A 20,482-nucleotide genomic window follows, 5' to 3' on the forward strand; every position below is an offset into this window, starting at 1 on the left:
ACGAGATAGGCGTTGGGATCATGCGTCCACAGCCTGATGCACGACGTTCAGCCGATAGCTCTCGCTCGATGCAATCAGCTCCTCATGGGTGCCCCTGCTCACACATCTGCCGTCCTCAATCAAGAATATCACATCCGCTTTGCTGATCGTGTGCAGTCGGTGAGCAATCGCAATGACGGTGGTGCCTTTGGCAACCTTCTCCAGCCCTTCTTGCAGCAGCCGCTCGGACTCCGCATCTAGCGCACTAGTCGACTCATCAAGCAGCAAGAGCCGTGGCTTTCTGACCAGGGCGCGGGCGATTGCTAGCCGCTGTTTCTGTCCGCCGGATAGTTGGCTGCCGCCGTGTCCAACATCAGTGTCGTACCCATCCGGCATGCCCACAATCGTCTCGTGGATATTGGCAAGCCGACAGGCATGCTCAATCTCAGCGTCAGTCACCTCTTGGCCCGGTCTTGCGCCAAGCGATACATTGAAGCGAATGGTGCCATCAAACAGTACGCTGTCTTGTGGTACGAGGGCAATGTCGTTCCGAAAGCCGACACCTTCGCGGTTCGATATGTCGAAGCCGTCAATTTGTATGCTTCCTGCACTGGGCCGGTACATCCTCTCCAGCAGCGCAATTGTTGTCGACTTGCCCGCACCACTCGGGCCCACTAATGCACAAAACTGACCGGGTCTGACATCAATAGTCAACCCGTGCAAAACTTCGACTTCAGGTCTTGCCGGATACGCGAATCTCACCTCCTTGAAGCTAATGCTAACCCCTCTGTTGACCGCGCCAACCTGTACATCCAAGTGTGGTGCTTTCTCAAGGTCGTGGCCTGACTCCTGTACGGTGAGTGGTTCGAGGTCCCCCGATAGCTTCTTCGCCGAGCCCAGGTCGAGAAGATTCAAGATCCTGCCGATGGCATCTCTGGCCCTCGAGATGTCGGGTGCAAGCGCGAACATCTGACCCCACAACTGTGAGCTCATCAAGAGCGCCAGCACCACGATGAAGAACTGCACTTGACTGTACTCACCCGCAATGATCTGCTTGGTGCCCCACCAGTAAGCGAGTGCGTAGATAAAGGTAGGAAAGCCGTATGCCAACGCCAGCCACATATTGGCATATGCACTTCTGCGCGTGGTCTCTCGAATGGGACCCTTGAGTGAGCGGCGATAAGTTCTGACCGAGTCATCCTCCAATCCATGTACAGCGACTGTTTTGATCTGCTGAACAGCCTCGACCGTGATGCTGACAGATTTCGCGAACGCCTCCTGATGCCGAGCCTCGAAGCGCGCAAGCACAACAAGCTGCATATAGCCAAAGCCAAGGATGATAGGCACGCCCGCCAGGCACACCAATGCAATCTTCCAGGCGATGACGTGCGTCAAGATGATGGCGACGACCAGATTGACCAGAATCGACAGGATCGTGCCGACTATCGAGCCCGTCAGCCCTCCCAACGAGGCGGCATCTTTCGTGATGTACGTGAGAAGCATGGACGGGCTCCGTCCCTCTGCCTGATGCCAGTGCAAGTCCTGCTCCAACAGCGCGCGGAACATGAGCATGCGGACCTTGTATAAGACGCGCTCCGCGACCCAGCCAAAGCCCGTCCAGCTCGCGATGTTGGCGAAGAACTCGACGATGGCGAGCACAAAGAACATCAGGCCGAAGAATCGGCCGGCAGATCGGATGCTGCTGGGCTCCTCACATGGACTGAGCGCACCCACTGTGTTGCCAAAGATGAGGGCGGAGGCGGAATATGTACTGCCGACAATGATGGCCGCTGCAAAAGCGGCGAGCAGCACAAGTAGGTGGCGGCGAAACAGAGGGCTGATATTTCTCACGATTGACCAGAGCGATCGCTTTCGTTGCAGGTTGCCCTTATCCTGTGCGGTGGCGAGGGATTCTTTGGCGGCATCAGGCTCTCCCGCGCCGATTTTCTTCTCCGTCATGGCGAGCTCGTCTTTTTCGAAATCCAGCTTCATGTTCTCCTCTGAGGGAGTGGAGCTGAGAGAACTGATGGGCGTATGTACGCCGGAACTCTGCTTGTTGAGGTTCTGCAGTCGGACCAAGTCCGCGTATGCACCGTCTTCAGCGATGAGCCCCTCATGGCGTCCCTGCTCGACGATCTGGCCATCTCTCATCACGACGATGTTGTCGGCATTCCTGATCGTTGCTAGTCGATGCGCGATCGTGATGACGGTTCTGCCCACCGCGGCCTTGTCCAGAGCCCGCTGTATCCTCTGCTCACTTGCTGAGTCCAGTGAAGCCGTAGCCTCATCAAGGATGAGGACTTCTGGGTCCTTGACCAGCGCACGGGCGATAGAGATCCGCTGCTTCTGCCCACCACTGATCAGAGTGCCTTTGGTGCCTGTGAGAGTGCCGTAGGTGTCCTTCAGGCTGGCGATAAAGCCGCTGGCATCAGCAAGCGATGCTGCACTCTTGACCAGCTCCACGATCTCCCTCGTATCGCTACCGTGCAATTGAGCCGCCGTTTCCAGCTCGGCCCCGTTTCGAACCGCGGCCGCAACTTCAGAAAGCGCCGAGCCGAGCAAGGTCTCCCGCAGATGAGTATACTTGCGCGAATTGACCAGCCCGTGCGCGATATTCTCGAGGATCGATCTGTCAAGCAACGAAGGATCTTGCTGGACGAGACTGAAATTGCTTCGGAGAGATCTGACGTTCATCTCTCGAATGTCTTGACCATCTAGCAGAATCTGACCTTCGACGGGGTCATACAGCCGGCTGACTAGCGCAGCAATGGTAGATTTGCCGCTGCCGGAAAGGCCAACGATGGCGGTTTGCTTGCCCGCTGGGCAATGGAGGGAGACGTTCTGCAACACCGGCTTTTCAGGTCGAGAGGGGTAGACAAAGGAGACGTCGCGTAGCTCAACGTCTCCAACGACGCTCGGAAGCGCCTTTCCGTCGCTCTCGACAGTGCCGTCGATCTTGGACTTGTGATTCATATGCACTTCGAGCTTCTGGAAGCCGGCCTGAGCAGCGCCGAAAATCTGGATGAATGGTGCTACGGAGCTCAGGATCAATGTTGCGTCGATGAGAATGAAGATGACTGTATAGGTCGTGCCGACGGTTGATCTGGCATCTCCAGCAGCGACAGCATTGGCAATCGTCCTAGAGCCCTGCCAGAATGCCAAGGCGTTCGCGGCGTAGGCAACGAAGTACAGGACGCCGGCCTGGATCGATGTAGCGACTGCTTTCTTCACACCGGACGCCTTCGCACGGACCAGTTTCTCCGAAAAGCGTGAGTCGAGCCGAGCGTTGGCATTGAAGGCATGCACGACGAGGATATTCGAGAGAGCCTCTGAGGCTATGGAAGACGCCGAGGAGACATAGTCGGCCATGGCAGCGGTGTACTTGCCAACATAATGGCTTCCAACCAGAGTCATGGCCAGAAACGCTGGAGCGAGCGAGACGAGCATACCACCGAGCTTTGCGTCTTTGATGAAGGCGATGGTGTAGGCGGTAATGAAGAAGGATATAGCGTTGAGGACAATACCGACCTTCTCGGAGGTGCCTGACTGGATGGTGGCAATGTCATTGTTGAGTCGCGACGAGACTTCCCCCGCTGGGAGGTCATCGAAGAAGGCTGGCTCCTGACGTAGAAGGCTCTTGAAGTATCGTTCTCGGAGCCGCTGAGCGAGTCGTTCACCGGACAGGTTCCAGCAGAGGATGTAGATGTAAATGAGGAAGAGCTGGCCGATGCCGATGTACGTCACAGTGAGCACCTTGTCATTGACTGAATGCTGATACGATGGATCTTCCGCTGCGTCGACGGCGCAGGATGCAGAGTTGATATCGTCAATGAGCTCGCCAAAGAGGATGCCAAGAACTGGGAAAGGCACGCCGGATGCGATTGCAGCGATGAAACCAATGACCAGGAGGCATAGGTCTGTCGGTTTGGGGTTCGCATACACGAGCAGACGTAGATAGCTCGTGAGCCTCCTGAAGAAGTTCTGGCCCCTCATTGTCGCTGCCCTCGCTGCTTACCTGTGTAGGGTAACGAGTGAAGCGCCAGCGAGTGCAAGTTTGAGTGCCGAGCTTCTGGCCAGTTGTGTTGGCCTCACACTGATGAACGGAGACTCAGGGACGGAGAAAGATCTGCACCGGTGTTTCGCACGGAACGTTCTACAGTCTCCTTGCTCACAGGCCTTGCAACGTAGGCGACCATTGTGTGCTACTGCGCAGGGGCAACGAAAGTGGACTGATGTCGGCCCGTCACCCTCATTACGAGCTTTCCACCGACAAGCTGTAGCCGAAGCTCCACGCCAGAAAATCCTGCTCGGCTTGAAGCATGTCTAGGACAAGCGGGAGACGCCATTATTGTCGTGGAGTGGCAGGAGGCTTACGAAAGCCACCAACGTCTTCATAGTCGAGCTAAGAAGTGGGCTTGCAGCGATCGGCAGTTAGTAGTCAAGAAATCTCAAGACTCTCTGCAAGCTTGGTATGCACATGCCGGCAATCACAAGCAAGGATGATGGTATTGAGGGGATTGTTCGGGGTGGGTCAGGAGTGAAAATTTTTGATTAGATTAGATGCAGCCAAGGAAACTTATCAGATCCGCAGCGGGGCCCACAGCATGTAATACCAATGATACCGTACTGAAATCTGTACTGGTGGTATTATGTGACAGCCAGTGAACGGACCCTGACCGTCGAACGGCGGATTAGCGAATTGCCAGCAACACGTCACCCATAGGCGGTATACCTCCATCGAAACAGGTACAGAGTCTGGCGAAAGGGCACGCACAACGACCACGTCCAACACTGCTGTTGCCGCCATGGGATTCGTTGTGCTGCCAGCGAGCATTCCCGACATTCGCAAAGTGTACGATGTCTACTTCGCCGCCTTCGAGAACAGTTTCATCACACGCCTGCTCTTTCCATGGGATGTGACTAGCGAAGAATTCAGGAAAGGTCACACGGCTCATACACTCGATTACTGGCACAAAGACACCGTTCAGTACACGTGCAAATGTGTCGATACCGACACGGACGAGATTGTTGGCATGGGACTGTGGGACGTTCACTGGAAAGAACGAAAAGGAGGTGCGACGAAACCTGCTGTTGACTGGTTGGAAGGTGACCAGAGGCGGCGGGCGGAAGACTTGATTGTTCCCTTATGGGAGAAGAAGGAAGAGCTTCTTGGACCGGCCAAGCATGTTTGTGAGTGGTGATGGCTGCTTCTTCTCTTCAAATACTGACATGGACAGACTGCCATGTCATCGCTGTCGACCCCAAGTATCAGCGCAGAGGCATAGGCGCTATGTTGACAAAATGGGGTGTGGATGTTGCGGAGCAGCTGCAAGTACCGGCATATCTGGAGGCTACTGACGAGTCTGTCAGTGTCTACCGCAAACAAGGTTTCGGGGTCTTGAGCAAGGGAGTACGCATCAAGGCAGAACTCATGGACGCAGAACACGACGCCGATGCCCCAATAATGGCCAGAATGCCGTCCTCTGCAGGGGACTTGAAATTTGAAGACTGGGTGCAGCAGGGCCGTCCACCTCTGACCACGAGAAACTGATTTGATGTTCCATAGTTCCGAATATCGGAATAGAAGGACAGTTCGAACTGCACCGGGTGAAAGACAGAATGGAGAACGTGGAGACCTACTCTTCATAAAGCGTGTTTCGTGATGTCACCATACAGCGAACGACCTCGTATCTGATAACCGTATTTGCCCACAGTCTGGTATCGTTCAAATGACCGAACATGGTGGAGACCCCAGTCCTCGCGCGGATTGTACCCCTGCACCCAGCTCGGAGAATGACGCATGGAGAAAGCGAAGCTTCGGACATGGCTGCAGGGTTCATGTGTCTCGAGTTGCTATGCCGATCGTTAGGACCGAATAGGTTGGAATCTCTGCCAGGGTGCTCGGAGCACAATGGTCTCCTGAAGGCAGGGCCGTGTCGCGCACAGAGCGCCACAGTACAGTAGAGACAGATCTTCTCGTTTGTCGACGACCTTTATCGCCAGCACATTGGAACAGCCCAGCCACAAACACAATGGCACTGACCGGCGTTGAGCATCACGTAGCCGAGGCTCCCTCACCAGTACAGCTTTCAATTGTTCACGGCCCAGCTGATGTGCCACTCCTTGACTTCAAGCTGGCAGATCTGCTGGACTTCCAGTGCATCAAATATGGGTCCAAGGAGTGCTTGGTCATACCATGGACCGGAGCGAGATGGACCTACGAATGGCTCAGGCAGGAAAGCGTTTGGCTTGCAAGAGCACTGGCGGAGAGAGGCGTACGACCCGGTGACAGGATAGGCATCATGGCGGGTAACTGTGAGCACTATGCTGTGGTATTCTTCGCTTGCACGAGAATCGGTGCGATACTGGTCATTCTCAATAACACATACACTGCTTCTGAAGCACATTATGCCCTAGAATTCACAGGTACGAGACTGAAGTAGCGGCGATGAATTCCCCGGCTGACACAACATAGAATGCAAGATGCTTTTCACAACACCTTGGATAGGACGCCACGACAATAGGAAGCTGTTGGCAGATATCGCCCTAGGGCGGCACTCAGGCCTCGAGGTTGTTATTCTTCGAGGCTTCCCGGGTACCTTCACCTCTTACAATAGCCTGCAAGAAGAAGGGTCCCTCCTACCAGACGACAAGGTTGAAGAATGCAATCAGGGTTTCACCAACCATGATGTGTGCAACCTCCAATTCACCAGTGGTACGACGGGCAGTCCCAAGGCTGCTTCTTTGACGCATCAGTGAGCCATTCTGATCCATTTAAAAACCCCATTGCCCTGACTCACCCCCCTAGTTCTATCGTCAATAATGCACGCTTCATCGGAGATCGGATGGCTCTCACTTCCGACGACGTGCTATGCTGTCCACCTCCGCTCTTCCACTGCTTCGGTCTCGTTCTAGGCCTGCTCGCCATCATCACTCACGGCGGTAAGATTGTCTACCCCACGGAAATATTCGAGCCGGCAGCCTGCCTTCGAGCCATCTCGGAGGAGCAATGCACCGCGATCCATGGTGTGCCAGCTATGTTCGACTCTCTGTTCTCCTTACCGCGACCCGAGTTCTTCGAGTCAACACGCCTCCGTACCGGCATCATCGCTGGTGCTCCTGTACCCAGACACCTCATGGAGGTCATGGTGCACGACCTCGGAATGACCGAGTTCACGAGCAGTTACGGATTAACAGAGGCCTCGCCGACGTGTTTCAACGCCTTTGTGACCGACAGTATCTCGAAAAGGCTCAGTACTGTAGGCACGGTGATGCCGCACGCTCACGCCAAAATAGTGGACCGGGATGGAAACATCGTGCCCATTGGAACGAGAGGTGAACTCTGTATGGCAGGCTACCAGCTACAGGCCGGGTACTGGAACAATAGAGAAAAGACAGAGGAGGTCATGGTCCGAGACGAGGACGGTGTGCTGTGGCTACACACGGGAGATGAGGCGTTCTTCCATCCCGACGGCAGCTGCACCATTACTGGGAGGTTCAAAGACATCATCATCCGAGGCAAGTGGATTTCCCGAACAGTGGCTATCCGACTAACCAAACCTCCAGGTGGTGAGAACATCTATCCGCTTGAGATTGAAGAACGTCTCTGCGCCCACGAAGCAATCGACCGCGCCATCGTCGTGGGAGTCAAACATGAAAGGCTAGGCGAAGTAGTGGCCGCCTTCCTCCAGTTGTGCAGCGGTCAGAAGAGACCGATAGACCGTGAGATCCAGGACTGGGTGAGACAGAAACTCGGACGACACAAGGCACCGGCCCACATTTTCTGGCTGGGCGAAGATCGGGTGCCCAGCGATGTGCCCCTGACGGGTTCTGGCAAGGTCAAGAAATTCGAGATGGCGAAACTCGCCGGGCAGCTCTTGCGGAGGGAAGGTCCAAGACTATAGATAGTCTGTTACAAAGGTAAGAGGTTGTGGGATTATATTGTGACCAAAGCCTATCTAGCTACTCAATGCCAAAGACACCTCTCGCCTAACCCAGATCTTCTAACATTTGCGAACAAGTACAGACAACGCTCGTAACACTACAGATGTGCTTGCACCGCTTCAACTTCCTCCTTCTCCAGACTCTCTAGGGCCTGTATCGCCAGCAGCGAATCGACCAACCGCCGACTCCGCTCTGCCATGATCGAAAACGCCGCGTCGCCGCCCTTGTGCACGATTAGCATTCACACATACCTTCAGCATCACCATAGTATAGGAACTCACATATTGCTCCGGCGCCAGAGAACCCACCAACCACAACCCGCGTCCGTTCGTCACTCCCCTTCGGCGAAGGTTGACGCGGTAATTGCTATCAACGGACACCGTCCCATTCTCCAGAAGCCGCCCAAGCGGCCGCAGAAGACGATCTTGCTCCCGCTGCGCGTACCCCGTCGCGGCGATGACGAGGTCAAAGTCCCGGGCGTGCGTCTTGGCCTCGCCGCTGACCTTGTCCAAGTATGTGACGGATGCACGGCCATCGGGCGCGGTCTCGACGTTCGTGACCTTACTCGAGGGCTTGACCTGGAGGCGGAGATTCTCTTCGTCGGCCTCTTTGACCCGCTGGTTGTATTGGATCTCGTAGATTCGCTCGATCAGCTGAGACTGTGCAGCGGGGGCGACGGCGCCGCCGCTCTGGCCGCTGGCGCGGCTCCTCAGCTCCGGCGGCAGGCTTTTGAGGGCGGCGAGTGAGGGCTTGATGGTTGTGTCGTTGGCGAAACTCGATGATGCTGCTGGTTGTAGAGAGGGTTGCTCGGTGAAGAGGGTGGTGGTGTGGGTGCCTCGGATGCTCTGGATGTATTCCAGCAGCTCCACCGCAGGCTGGCCCTCGCCGACGATGGCAATATTGGCACCATGGCTGACTGTGCGTAGCTTCTCCTGCAGCCTCTCCTGGAAGTTGGATGCGTGCACCACTGCTGTACCACCACCTCCGAGCGCTTTGGGTACTCTGGACTGGCTTCCGACTGCCACGATGACTCTCTTAGCGCTGATTATGGTCTTGCTGCCAGCCAAACGATCTTCAGCCGTGATGGTCCATTCATCGACCACACCGCTGCCATCTCTGCCACCTTCGATCGAGACCACTTGTGTGGCCCATTTCACCTGGGATTCGAACTTCTCGGCCACCCACCGCAAGTAATCCTCAAAAAGCTCGCCTGCAGGCTTAATCTTGCCAACGTTGGTGAAATTCACCAGCCGTCCAGTTTCATGCAAGTACTTGACGAACGTGAATTTCGACCTTGGGTTCTCAGTCGTGATCAAGTCGTGCATGAAGGTCGTGCCCATGTCCTGCCCGGGCAGTTTGCGGATCGGTCGCCAGGACGACTTTGGCTGCGCCTCGAGGAACACAATGTCGGCTCCGGGATCACGCTCTCGATATGCGACGGCGAGTGACAGAGCAGATGCTCCCAGGCCGACACAGAGGACATCGTGCTTTACTCTGCGCATTGTGATCTTCTGGCTGCTGAGCGCGGACATGCTATGCTGTTCGGGAGAGTGCAAGCACGGGCGACCGTCTGGTACTGTGATCAGAGCTCTCGGCTTCGATCGTCGCTTCGATGTCGGATCACTGGAGCTCGGTGGTCCACATGTCATCCAACTTGGTGCATCCATCATCACCACGCAACTTCGGCGAGCATTGCCACGATTGACACTAGCTCCTGAGCCAGCTTTTCCACCGCTGATCCTTGCCCGACGTCGTGGCACATGGTTGTTCGTTCGCTTGATCGGCGCGAGGTGACGATTTGGTAACACCAGAAAATTTTTCTCACTCGGTTGTGAAATCAGGAACGTATCATGCCGGAATCTGAGACGTGCGGAGGTCGGACGGGCATGAATACAGCCAAAATAGAGTTCGGATGCCAAGAGGCAGCGTATTGTCATTTGATACGATGATCAGCATACCTGGGTGACGATCGTTACGGCCCTAAGGCTCGTTGTACAGGATCAGATAGCTGCTAGTTGCATCTGATAACTCAATTCGAACCACTCCCATCCCTCCTCCTGACTTCTCTCCACCACCGTTGCTCCGCATAATCTTCTGGGCAGGAAAGCCTCTGCGGGCTTTGACCGGCTTTCCATCCTCTTATGACGCATTCCCGCCCAAAGCTGCTGTATTTCCGACACTACGCTGGCTTGAGCACCCGGGTTGATGCGGGCCTTCGACATGGGTGCCGACGATCCACATTCAGTACCCTTCCAGAAAAGAAGCAAGTGCCGGTGATCCTTCGTGAGCTCCAAGCCTCATGCTCGCCATTGACGTAGCGAGCAACGATCGCGTCTGACCCTGACTCGCAGTCTGAAACTCTCCTTGACCGCTGCGTTACTTACAGCCTGTATTTTCGGCGTGACGGCTCGATGGAGTACGCCTGCAGAAATGAATTCAACTCGGATTCAGGACAGCTTGACCGACCCACAGGCAGCTCATGGACCGAGGCAGGTGACTTCGGAGCAACACTGGATATTCGCGTCCTGGCTGCTCGTCTTGTTTGGTGTTGCATTTCTGAGCTTCCAACGCGTCCTCAGTCACAAACCTGATAGCGTGTTGGTCAGAGTGACTTCCTTTTTCCTGCTCTACGTGATACTGGCACGAGTTGGAAAGCAATCAGATATCTGGGAGGCACGAACATGAAACCTTCCACCAAGAGCCCACTGGCCGCATCAGCGGTGGCCAAACTCAGGCTCCCACATCCCTACTACACGACCTACTATGCTACGCCTGCTGAAGAACAGCCATCAGGGGTCTCGCAGAGTCTACAAGTCCAGAAAGACGAACACGAGCAACGGTCGAGCGGCGCCGAACCGTTGGAAGAGGAGCTGCACAATGGCAATCTTCGTTACACCTCCCTAGCAGCACCGGAAGGCAACCTTCCTCCAGACTCCAACAACTCGCCATGGGCACGCGCAAGGCGGTCACCGTCAACGAGATTCTCTTGGGGAGAAAATAGCACACCCACACTTGGACAAGCCTGGCTGATAATCTACGCCATCTTTACCCAGGCTCCCGAACATGAGTACTTCCGCCTCGAGCTCTCTGGCAGCAACACCAGGTCTCTCCGTGAGTCACTTCTGTCATCAACACTCGCCATCCCCCATCCATCTCCCGATCGCGGGCGCCCCGAACAACACTCTACGGAAGGCGCTTCGGAGCTACTTGTCCTCCGTGGCAACTTCTGGCAAGGTGCCGGCTCGCCCATCGGCTCACGCTCAGCCTGGATCCCGCTCAACGGCGGCTCATCCAACACGACCACCACCAACTACACCATGACGACCAAATTCCCGCAGACGCCCGTGCACCGCTTCCACCCGCGCCGGGCCGTGAAGCCAGCGCCGGGCTCAGTCATCTACAGTCGATATATCCCCTCGTTGGATGAACATTTCTCTATGATCGCCCTCGACTACGAAAACCCCGAGCACTTGGACATGTTCCACAACTGGCAAAACGACCCACGCGTGGCCAAGGGATGGAACGAGACGGGCGACCTCGAGCACCACCGAACCTACCTGCGGAATCTGCACGAAGACCCACACGTTCTCACCGTACTGGCGAGATTCGAGGACATCTGCTTCGCCTACTTCGAGATCTACTGGGCCAAGGTACGTACCCCAACCTAGCCAACCCCCTTCTTCTTCTTCTTCTTCTTCTTCTTCTTCTTCTTCTCTCTTTCACGCCCCGATATCTCTCTCTCTCCGTCCAACCACGGGTCCGTCTACTCACCTTCAGAACAGGAAGACCACCTCGGCGCGCACTACCCGGCCGGCGACTTCGACCGCGGGCGCCACGCCCTCGTCGGCGACGAGCGCTTCCGCGGCCGCTACCGCGTCACCGCCTGGTGGTCCGCCACCATGCACTACATCTTCCTGGACGACCCCCGCACGGGCACCATCGTCGGCGAACCGAAAGCCACCAACAGCTCCGTGCTGGCCTACGACTTCATGCACGGCTTCAGCATGGACAAGGTCGTGGATCTGGCCCACAAGCGCAGCGCCCTCATGAAGTGCTCGCGCGAAAGGTTTTTCCAGCTGTGTCCCCTCGATCATGCTGGCGGGTATATTGGTGGGACAGGGATTCAGTTGCCGGCGAAACTGTAGGCGCTGGCTGGGGGGGGAAAGGTTGCATGGGGTGCAGGCGGGGTGGAGAGTACTGGGGTCCTTGTTTGTGTGCAAGGTAGATAGGAAGCTGTATCTGATTGTAGTCCTTAGTCCAAAAAGCACAAGAAACACAGCGTTTCCTCCTCGTCCAGCAGCAGAAAACCCGACTTCCATACGGTCCGAAACGCCGCTTGGATACGTCTAACCGCCTTGTTAAGCGGCAGAAGCCACCACCACCGCCCTCCTCCCCTCAGCAGGCAGCTCCTCCAGCCTCTCGGGCTCATTGAATTCCAACTTCCTCAACCCCTCCCTCGCATCCACCACCTCCGTCTTCTCCGCCTCCTCCACCTCTGGCGCCGCCGCCGGCTTCCTCTCCCCTAACCTCAAGTAGCGCCAGCAGATGGTCCACCCCAGATCCCCACCGAACATGAGCCTCTCGACCTCCTCGCCGCTCTTGACCCCGTCCGCGGGGCCGTACGTCACGGCATTGCGCCCCACGGCCAGGCCGATCATGGGGGGATGCTCGGCCAAACTCAGGAACTTGGGCGTGTAATCCCTGTCGGAATGGAGCCGGGCCAGCAGCGTCTGGTGGATGTTGTACGCGGCGTAGTGGCCCATGTGCATGGCGGCGCCGCAGCGCTTGATGCCGGACCAGGCGGCGATGTCGCCGACGGCGAAGTGGGCGCGGGCGTGCGGGCCGGGGAGGTCCGAGGTGAAGTGCAGGGTGGGCGCGATTTTGACGTGGCCTTCGGTGTCGAGGGCCGAGGCGGGTAGGTAGTTGGTGGTCGGGGTGGATTTGGAGATGGCGGTTATCACGTGGCTGGCGGTGAGGATGGTGTTGTTGGAGAGGGTGAGGGTTCGGGTGTTTGGGTCGGTGGGGGAGGGAGTGACGGCGTTCACGCGCGCGTTGAGGATGAGCTCGACGCCGGCGCTGCGGACGAGGGGGGCGATGGCGTCTTTGAATTCGTCGGGCAGGGGCTCGGCGGACAGTAGCTTGTCGCGGGAGTGGATCAGAGTGACTTTGGTGTCGGGCTGCACCATCTTCAGCTCGGCGGCCATTTCGACGCCTACGGCGCCGCCTCCGATGATCACGACGCCGTCCTTGGCCGCTTTGGTCGCGTCAATGTTGGTTTGGGCCTCGTTGAGGTACTCGGCTCGAGTCAAGGACTGTGGCACGACGGGCCATGGCCGCCTCAGCCCGGATGCAGCGACCAGGAAGTCGTACTTCTGCTCATACTGCTCAGAAGAGCCATGTGCTTGGATAGTTGCGGTCAAGTTCTCGCAGTCTACGGCCTGTACGGAACCCTGCTTGAACTCGACGGCTGAGTCTTGGAAGGCAGCCAGATCTTCGAACTTGACCCATGCTTTCTCTGCGTAGTCCTCCGACGCCAGAGCTAGCGGCGAGCCGATCAAATGATCTGGAAACAGGTCAGTCGACGTTGGTATGCATGTGGTTGGTGATGCTCACAGTAGCCGTCTCGTTCATCAACGACGGTGATCTGTACTGGCACCTTGTATCTCAGATTTGCATCTCGCTCAAGAGTAGGGTTGAACCTTGGCGGTCGACCTTCGCTGAGATCCAGTAGATTCGCAGCAGCAGCCAGACCGGCGTACGAGCCGCCAATGATCAAGACTCTGTAGGGAGACATGGAAGTGCTCTCCTGATCAGACGGCATTTTGGAGGTTTCTCAGGGAGCGCAAGTCTTTTGTGACGTGTGATACTCTCGTAATCACGGTGATGTTGGCGACAGCGAGGGAAAGACTCGGCTAGGCTGCCTGTAGTGTTTGAAGTGCTGTGGTACAAAGATCTGATAAGATAGCGAGGGAGCTGGGGTATCGAATCAAGACAGGGTGGCTGCAGTGCTGAGCAGAAGCTTCAGGGTAGGGCAGTGTGTGGGATGCCATGGTGATCGATGACTTCGGTGGCAGAGCGACATCGGGCAGTGTGGGCTCGCTACGGCTTTCTCGCAGCTCCAGCCAAGGACGGTAGTGCACCGGTCAGGCAGGGGAGCCGTAACAGCATACTCCGCAGCCCGTTGTGATCATACTTTCTTGAGAGCCTGGAGGGAAATCCGGCGTTGGCCGAGCATGGATGCGTGAATGCACTCCACACTCCCCTGTGACGGGGTGAGGCAAATAGAGGGGCTCGGTTGGAGCACCCACGGGAGGGGCTGCAGCCTTGGTAAGAATCAGAATTTTATCAGATCAAAATTGGGCGAAACAACTTATCTGATCTCGCTGGCCAATGACCATCGACGACTTGTGGAAGAACGGAACGCGCCAGCAGGGATCGCCTCGAGCTACTTGGCCAAGATGAAAACCGACCAGGATGTCGTGGTGGGTCGTAACAGTACGGAGTACCTGTATTGAAATACCACCATGTCGCAAGACCGTCACATCATGTAACGGCCAGTCTACTACCCACGGCTACCCTCCGTAGTGGACGATCGGCAATATGCTTTCTGTAGGGAACAAGCCACCGAGTAAGTGCAACTGTTGCAAAGACAGCGCTCCCCAATTGACTGTAAGCCAACCTCGATGCGGGATTTTGGCCGAACCTGCTGGGCAAAGTAGCGCAGCGCGCATCCTACTGCAAAGTGATCGGTTAGGACGAACAACTCGAGAAATTGGGGTACTCTCCACGAGCTTGCGGCCCAGTGTACAGTGTCCAGGACAACAGCGCCTTCAGCGACTTGCAGCGGTACCTCGTCCTTGTATCGCGAATATACCGGCGAGCCAGGGTCTTTGTTGGTAGATGAGGCCAGCATGAGCACCATGATGGACTCCAGCTCCGACGAGGCCGTTGACTGCGGAGGCAAGGAACGACTCTATCACAACAGCGATGACAGCGCAACAACACTCACCGAGGTGCGAAACGATTCGCCTGAGCTGCTCAAGACCGTGGACGACACAGGACCGACGTCTCATACCTTTACGACCTCGGCCTTCTTGAATGTGGCAGCTGAGGACCGTCTCAGCCTCATATTGTTAGCTTGGGCACTACTACTGTACCGACGCGCTCTCATTGAGGAAGAATCCACCTTGTCGTGGAGATGGACAAACCTGTCCGAGAAAGGCTCCGAAACCTCACTGTCAACTATCACAACAGCGAGCGAGTGCCCAATATCGGACCTCTTGGAAGCTATTCGACAATCTCAGAACACGGTAACAGCAACCGAGAGAGGACTCGGAGATGGCGTGACCCTGTCGTGCAAAGCTGCCGCAAACACCCAGGACTGTGTGGGGCTGAGCTTGGACGTCTTGATAAACGACGATGCGGTCAACATCAGCGTCTCGGACAGAAGCGACAGCATCACCACAGAAATGGCCATGATCCAGGTCCACGCCTTTGCAGATATCCTCGAGTCAATTGCAACCAACTCCAATCAAACTGCTGCGGCAGCCATTAGTGTCAAGGAACGCGAACTCTCACAAGTCTGGCAATGGGGAAGCACGGTTCCACCCTTACTCGATCGTGGCATGCACGAGTACTTCGTCGAGAACGCTCAGCTGCATCCAGAGAAGTCGGCCATTGTGTCGTGGGATGGAGCGCTATCTTATGGCGAATTAGATGTCCTATCGACCAATCTCGCCGTGCACCTGTCTCTCAAAGGTGTAGGGCTCGGAGCAGCCATCCCTTTCTGCTTCGAGAAGTCAGCGTGGACGGTCGTTGCCGTGCTCGCAGTCATGAAAGCGGGTGCCACGTTTGTCTTGACTGATCCCACGCAACCGGAGGTTCGCCTGCAGACAATCGCTGAAGAGATTGGTGCTCGGTTGATATTGACTTCGATCAAGCACGCAGAGCTCGGAGCAAGGATAGCACCTTCAGCAGAGGTGGTCGCTGTCGGACCGGAGATGCTCAGGTCTCTCCCTACCAAATCCCTTTCAGCCCTTGCGCCAGTTCCAGGGAGTGCGACCATGTATATCATCTTCACGTCAGGGAGCACTGGAAAGCCCAAGGGCGTGATGCTCTCGCACGAAAATTACACAAGTGGAGCCATACCCCGGGCGGCTGCTGTGGGATACAGAAGCCACACCCGTGTACTGGATTTCGCCTCGTACGCTTTCGATGTAAGTATTGACTGCATGCTGTGCACGCTAGCCACCGGAGGTTGCATTTGTGTCCCTTCGAACGAGCAGCGTATGAACGACCTCAGTGGGACTATCAGGGAGATGGGCGTCAACATGGTACATACCACGCCGTCAGTGGCAAGAGTGCTTGACGCTGACATCATTCCGTCACTGGAGGTGCTCGGCCTTGGTGGCGAAGCACTATCAGCACGCGATGCTGACAGATGGAATCAACAAACGCACGTCATCAATGCGTATGGCCCATCTGAATGCACCGTAGGATGCGCCATTAACAACAATATCGCACCAGGTCGGTCATATGTCAGCTTAGGCCGAGGTGTTGGCGCCATCCTCTGGATTGTTGATCCTGAGAACCACAATGAGCTAGTTCCTATCGGCGCAGAAGGCGAACTCGTGGTTGAGGGCCCGATCGTGGGCCTCGGATATATCAACGAGCCGGAGAAGACAGCCTCTGTGTATATTGAGGCACCTTCCTGGCTAAGAAGAGGTACACAAGTGCATGCTGGACGTAGCTCACGACTGTACAAGACTGGCGACCTTGTGAAGTACGATCCCGACGGTAGCGGCTGCGTCGTCTTCGTCGGTAGGAAAGACCAGCAGGTGAAGGTACGAGGTCAGCGAGTGGAGCTCGGGGAAGTCGAACACCACCTAAGAAGTAAGCTTCCACCGAAGACGGCAGTTGCAGCAGAAGTCATTAAGCCTGGTGGAGGTGGAGGCGACCCAACGCTCGTGGCCTTCATCGCTGAGCATGATGCGTCCGAGCAGTCTACGCAAGAGCAGCCTGCACAGTTCTCGCCAGATATGAAGAATCTCTTGGGAGGCATGGACGCGACTCTTGCTGCCGATGCCCCTGTATACATGATTCCCTCGGCATACATTCCGCTGAATGAGATGCCAATAATGGTTTCGGGCAAAACCGACCGTAAGCAATTGCGAGCGTTGGGGTCCGCCATGTCCCGACAGCAGCTGACGAAATGGAGAGTTTCGTCACGCAACAGGCGCTACCCTGAGACAGAAACACAGAAGCGGCTGGCACAACTATGGCGTACACTGCTCCATGATGAGGAGGACCCCAGTCTGGACGACAACTTCTTCACTCTGGGAGGGGATTCCATCAAGGCGATGAAGCTCGTCACAGCAGCTCGAGCCGCAGGCCTGTCACTGACTGTGGCCAGCGTCTTCGCCAACCCAACACTTGCAGAGATGGCTTCGCAAATCGGACAGGCTGTTTCGGTGGTCGAAGAGATAGCGCCGTTCGCCTTGCTAGGATCCGCATGGACAGCTCAGGAAGCTTGCAAGGAATGCGCACAGCTCTGCAACATCTCTGAAGACGCTATCGAGGATATCCTACCTTGCACGCCGCTGCAAGAGATTCTCATGGCCGTTTCTGCAAAAGTCACCGAGGCCTATGTCGCACAGAGAGTGCTCAAACTGGACAGTCTGGCAGCGGCAGCCAAGTTCAGGGCTGCTATGGAGAAGACTGTGGCAGAGTGTCCCATTTTCCGCACTCGGATTGTTCACTTGCCAAATCATGGGCTCGTACAAGTTGTCTCGTCAGATCAGGTCCAAATTAACGACGATCAAAACCTGAAAGAGTACGTCCAGAGGGACCAGCTACAAGCTATGGAGCTAGGTTCTCCACTCGCCCGTTTTGCTTTTGTAAATGATATGGAGAGTGGGAGTACTTACTTTGTGCTGACCATGCACCACGCGCTTTACGATGGCTGGTCTATGCCACTCATCGTGGACCGCATGAACAGGGCGTATCGTGGGCTGGACACTCATCGGACCGCCGGCTTTCCGGCATATATCAAGTACCTCCAGAGCATGGACCGGGAAAGTTCGGAAAGATATTGGCGGGAACATTTACGAGGGGCAAGCAATCAGCAGTTCCCAACTAGAGCCAGCCCAGGGTATCAGCCAAAGCCAGATTCGTTGCGAGAGACGTACGTGCAACTTGGAGATGCGACCGGATGCACTAGCACGACCGTTGCAACTGCTATACGCGCAGCATGGGCATTGGTGTCGTCAGAGTATGCTGCAACGGACGATGTGGTCTTCGGAGAGACCTTGACAGGGCGCAACGCCCCAATACCCGGGGTTGAGGAGATCGAGGGCCCAATGATCACCACAGTCCCTGTCCGCGTCAAGATTGATCGAAGGCTCGGTGCGGCCGAATTTCTGCAAGATGTTCACAGACAAGCGGTTGAGCGCATTCCATACGAGCATTTCGGGCTGCAGAACATCAGAAAGACCAGTTCAGATGGCCGCAAAGTGTACTCAAACATGTTTACGGGTCTGGTGTTGCACCCGTACGTCGAGGCTGCGGAGGACGCTGTGAGTGCCGAGGAGCCTGCCAAGGGCTTGGTTCCAGTCGGCGATGCTGAGGCGGCTCGAGAGGCGCTCAAGTTCAACTCATACGCCGTCATGCTGGTCTGTACGCTTGATCCGAAGGGTTTCTTGATCATGGCAAGCTTTGATTCAAGCATTCTCCCAGGCACTGAGATGGACGACGCGCTGCTTCGGCTGAAAACCCTGGTACAGCAGTTTTGCCAGAAGACTGAAGCGGGATTGTCTGAATTAAGTACTCCAGTGATGAACGAGGTACTGTCTGCCAGCAGGCCCGCGCAGCAAGACCGGAGCAACGATATCGCTGCACCACCAAGCGGAAATACCGACAACCACAGGATACGGCAGCTCTCATCTGTCTGGAGTCGTCTTCTGGAGATTGATCAAGCGGACATTGAACCAAGTGATAGCTTCTTTGATCTGGGGGGCGATTCGATTGCCGCTATGAAACTTGTGTCGGAGATGAGGCAAGCTGGTTTCGCTCTGAGTGTGGCCGACATCTTCAATACTAGGCGCTTGACCCAAATGGCGTCAATTCTCAAGGATACAACGGCGCCAAAACAAACATCGACCAGTATCAGCCCGTTCGCGTTGCTCGAGACCGACGATCCAAACCAATTCGTTGAGGAGTCTATCCGCCCACACCTGTCGATGAAGGATAAGGAGATTGAGGACGTCTTGCCAACTCGACCGCTTCAAGAAGTCGCTGTGGAAGGCACAATCTGCCTTCCACGATTCTCGGCTCGTTACGAGCTCTTCTACTTCGATGGGGCTGTCGACAAGCGGCGACTCTTTGACTGTTGCCAGAGACTTGTCGATCAGACTGAAATCCTTCGCACGATTTTCGTAAAGGCAAACGAACGTTGTTGGGGGGTTGTGGTGAAGGACATCAACATAACTGTCACCGAATATGATGTGGGTGGCGATGTCGATGCTTTCGCGAAACAGCTGTGCAATCTTGATGTCGAAACAAAAATGCCTCTTGGCTCGCCATTCTGCAAATTCATGTTCGTGCAGGGAGAGGGAGACCGCAGCTGCCTCATCTTCCGCATCTCGCACGCGCAATACGATGAGATCTGTCTTCCAATCATGCTTCGACAGCTGTCTCAAATGTACGAGGGGAAGCCTGTTGAAGATGGTAAGCCGTTCTCAAGCTTCGTGAGACATGTCGTACGCGAAAACATCCCGCAGGGAATCCCGTACTGGAAGAAACTTCTCCGAGAAAGTGAATTGACGCGGCTCGCTCCTGCTCAACCATTGTTATCGAGGAGGCCAGTCGCATTTCACAAAGCAGTCGACATCTCCAAGCGGCCAAAAGACTTCACCCTGGCAACGTTCCCCACTGCAGCTTGGGCACTATGCCTGGCAAAACGCCTTGGACTCAAAGACGTCACATTCGGAGAGGTTGCCAGTGGACGAAATACGGGCCTTGATACTGCTGATCGAATCATTGGTCCGTGTTGGCAATACATCCCATTCCGAGTCAAGTTTGAGCCTGGATGGGTTGCGCCTGATCTCCTGCATGCTGTTCAACAGCAGCACATCGCCAGTGGGCAGTTTGAAGGCATAGGACTACCCGAGATCGTCAAGAAATGTACTGACTGGCCAAAAACCACGGATTGGTTCGATTCAGTGGTCCATCAGGATGTAGCCCACGTCGAGCAGCTCTCGTTCGCTTCGGGCAGCAGTCGGATGGAGACAGTGTATCCTCATCTCGAGCCTTTGCGGGAATGGAAGGTACAAGCTTTCAATCACGGGAATGAGATGGTTCTTGAGATAGTCACCCGTGAGTCTTGGGAGGAATACGGGAAGTCATTGCTGGACGGTCTTGTGACCGCCTTTGAGCAGCTGGTGGGGTGCTCTCCGGATCAACAGCTTCTGGACTGAAAGCACATCATCAAGATGTTGTCGTGTAGTGAACGGATCGTAAGAAATATGTGTAAATGCATCAGCGCTTCATGAGTCGCTTTACT

The 20,482-nt window shown here is 55.7% G+C and overlaps 7 protein-coding genes across 7 annotated transcripts; 4 read left to right on the plus strand and 3 right to left on the minus strand.

The window, feature by feature from the left end:
- Window positions 1-18: 18 nt before the first annotated feature.
- Window positions 19-3,972, minus strand: HMPREF1541_00532 (uncharacterized protein; the record flags this gene model as incomplete). Its single annotated transcript, XM_008712838.1, has 1 exon — window positions 19-3,972. One exon carries the CDS (start codon window positions 3,970-3,972, stop codon window positions 19-21), a length of 3,954 nt encoding a protein of 1,317 aa, XP_008711060.1.
- An 812-nt stretch (window positions 3,973-4,784) lies between these two features.
- Window positions 4,785-5,530, plus strand: HMPREF1541_00533 (uncharacterized protein; the record flags this gene model as incomplete). The annotated part of the gene is made up of 2 exons (XM_008712839.1): window positions 4,785-5,169; window positions 5,217-5,530. The coding sequence occupies 2 exons, from the start codon at window positions 4,785-4,787 to the stop codon at window positions 5,528-5,530; spliced, it is 699 nt and encodes a 232-aa protein (XP_008711061.1).
- Window positions 5,531-6,011: 481 nt separating this feature from the next.
- On the plus strand, window positions 6,012-7,883 carry HMPREF1541_00534 (uncharacterized protein; the record flags this gene model as incomplete). Its single annotated transcript, XM_008712840.1, has 3 exons — window positions 6,012-6,405; window positions 6,455-6,734; window positions 6,788-7,883. 3 exons carry the CDS (start codon window positions 6,012-6,014, stop codon window positions 7,881-7,883), a joined length of 1,770 nt encoding a protein of 589 aa, XP_008711062.1.
- Window positions 7,884-8,020: 137 nt separating this feature from the next.
- On the minus strand, window positions 8,021-9,455 carry HMPREF1541_00535 (uncharacterized protein; the record flags this gene model as incomplete). Its single annotated transcript, XM_008712841.1, has 2 exons — window positions 8,021-8,146; window positions 8,175-9,455. 2 exons carry the CDS (start codon window positions 9,453-9,455, stop codon window positions 8,021-8,023), a joined length of 1,407 nt encoding a protein of 468 aa, XP_008711063.1.
- A 1,149-nt stretch (window positions 9,456-10,604) lies between these two features.
- Window positions 10,605-12,068, plus strand: HMPREF1541_00536 (uncharacterized protein; the record flags this gene model as incomplete). The annotated part of the gene is made up of 2 exons (XM_008712842.1): window positions 10,605-11,573; window positions 11,706-12,068. 2 exons carry the CDS (start codon window positions 10,605-10,607, stop codon window positions 12,066-12,068), a joined length of 1,332 nt encoding a protein of 443 aa, XP_008711064.1.
- A 213-nt stretch (window positions 12,069-12,281) lies between these two features.
- HMPREF1541_00537 (uncharacterized protein) lies at window positions 12,282-13,744 on the minus strand (the record flags this gene model as incomplete). The annotated part of the gene is made up of 2 exons (XM_008712843.1): window positions 12,282-13,486; window positions 13,537-13,744. The coding sequence occupies 2 exons, from the start codon at window positions 13,742-13,744 to the stop codon at window positions 12,282-12,284; spliced, it is 1,413 nt and encodes a 470-aa protein (XP_008711065.1).
- A 1,102-nt stretch (window positions 13,745-14,846) lies between these two features.
- On the plus strand, window positions 14,847-20,396 carry HMPREF1541_00538 (uncharacterized protein; the record flags this gene model as incomplete). Its single annotated transcript, XM_008712844.1, has 1 exon — window positions 14,847-20,396. One exon carries the CDS (start codon window positions 14,847-14,849, stop codon window positions 20,394-20,396), a length of 5,550 nt encoding a protein of 1,849 aa, XP_008711066.1.
- Between the last annotated feature and the right edge of the window lie 86 nt (window positions 20,397-20,482).

Source organism: Cyphellophora europaea, assembly GCF_000365145.1.
Source record: "Cyphellophora europaea CBS 101466 unplaced genomic scaffold supercont1.1, whole genome shotgun sequence".
In the NCBI taxonomy this organism is placed as follows: Eukaryota; Fungi; Ascomycota; class Eurotiomycetes; order Chaetothyriales; family Cyphellophoraceae; genus Cyphellophora; species Cyphellophora europaea.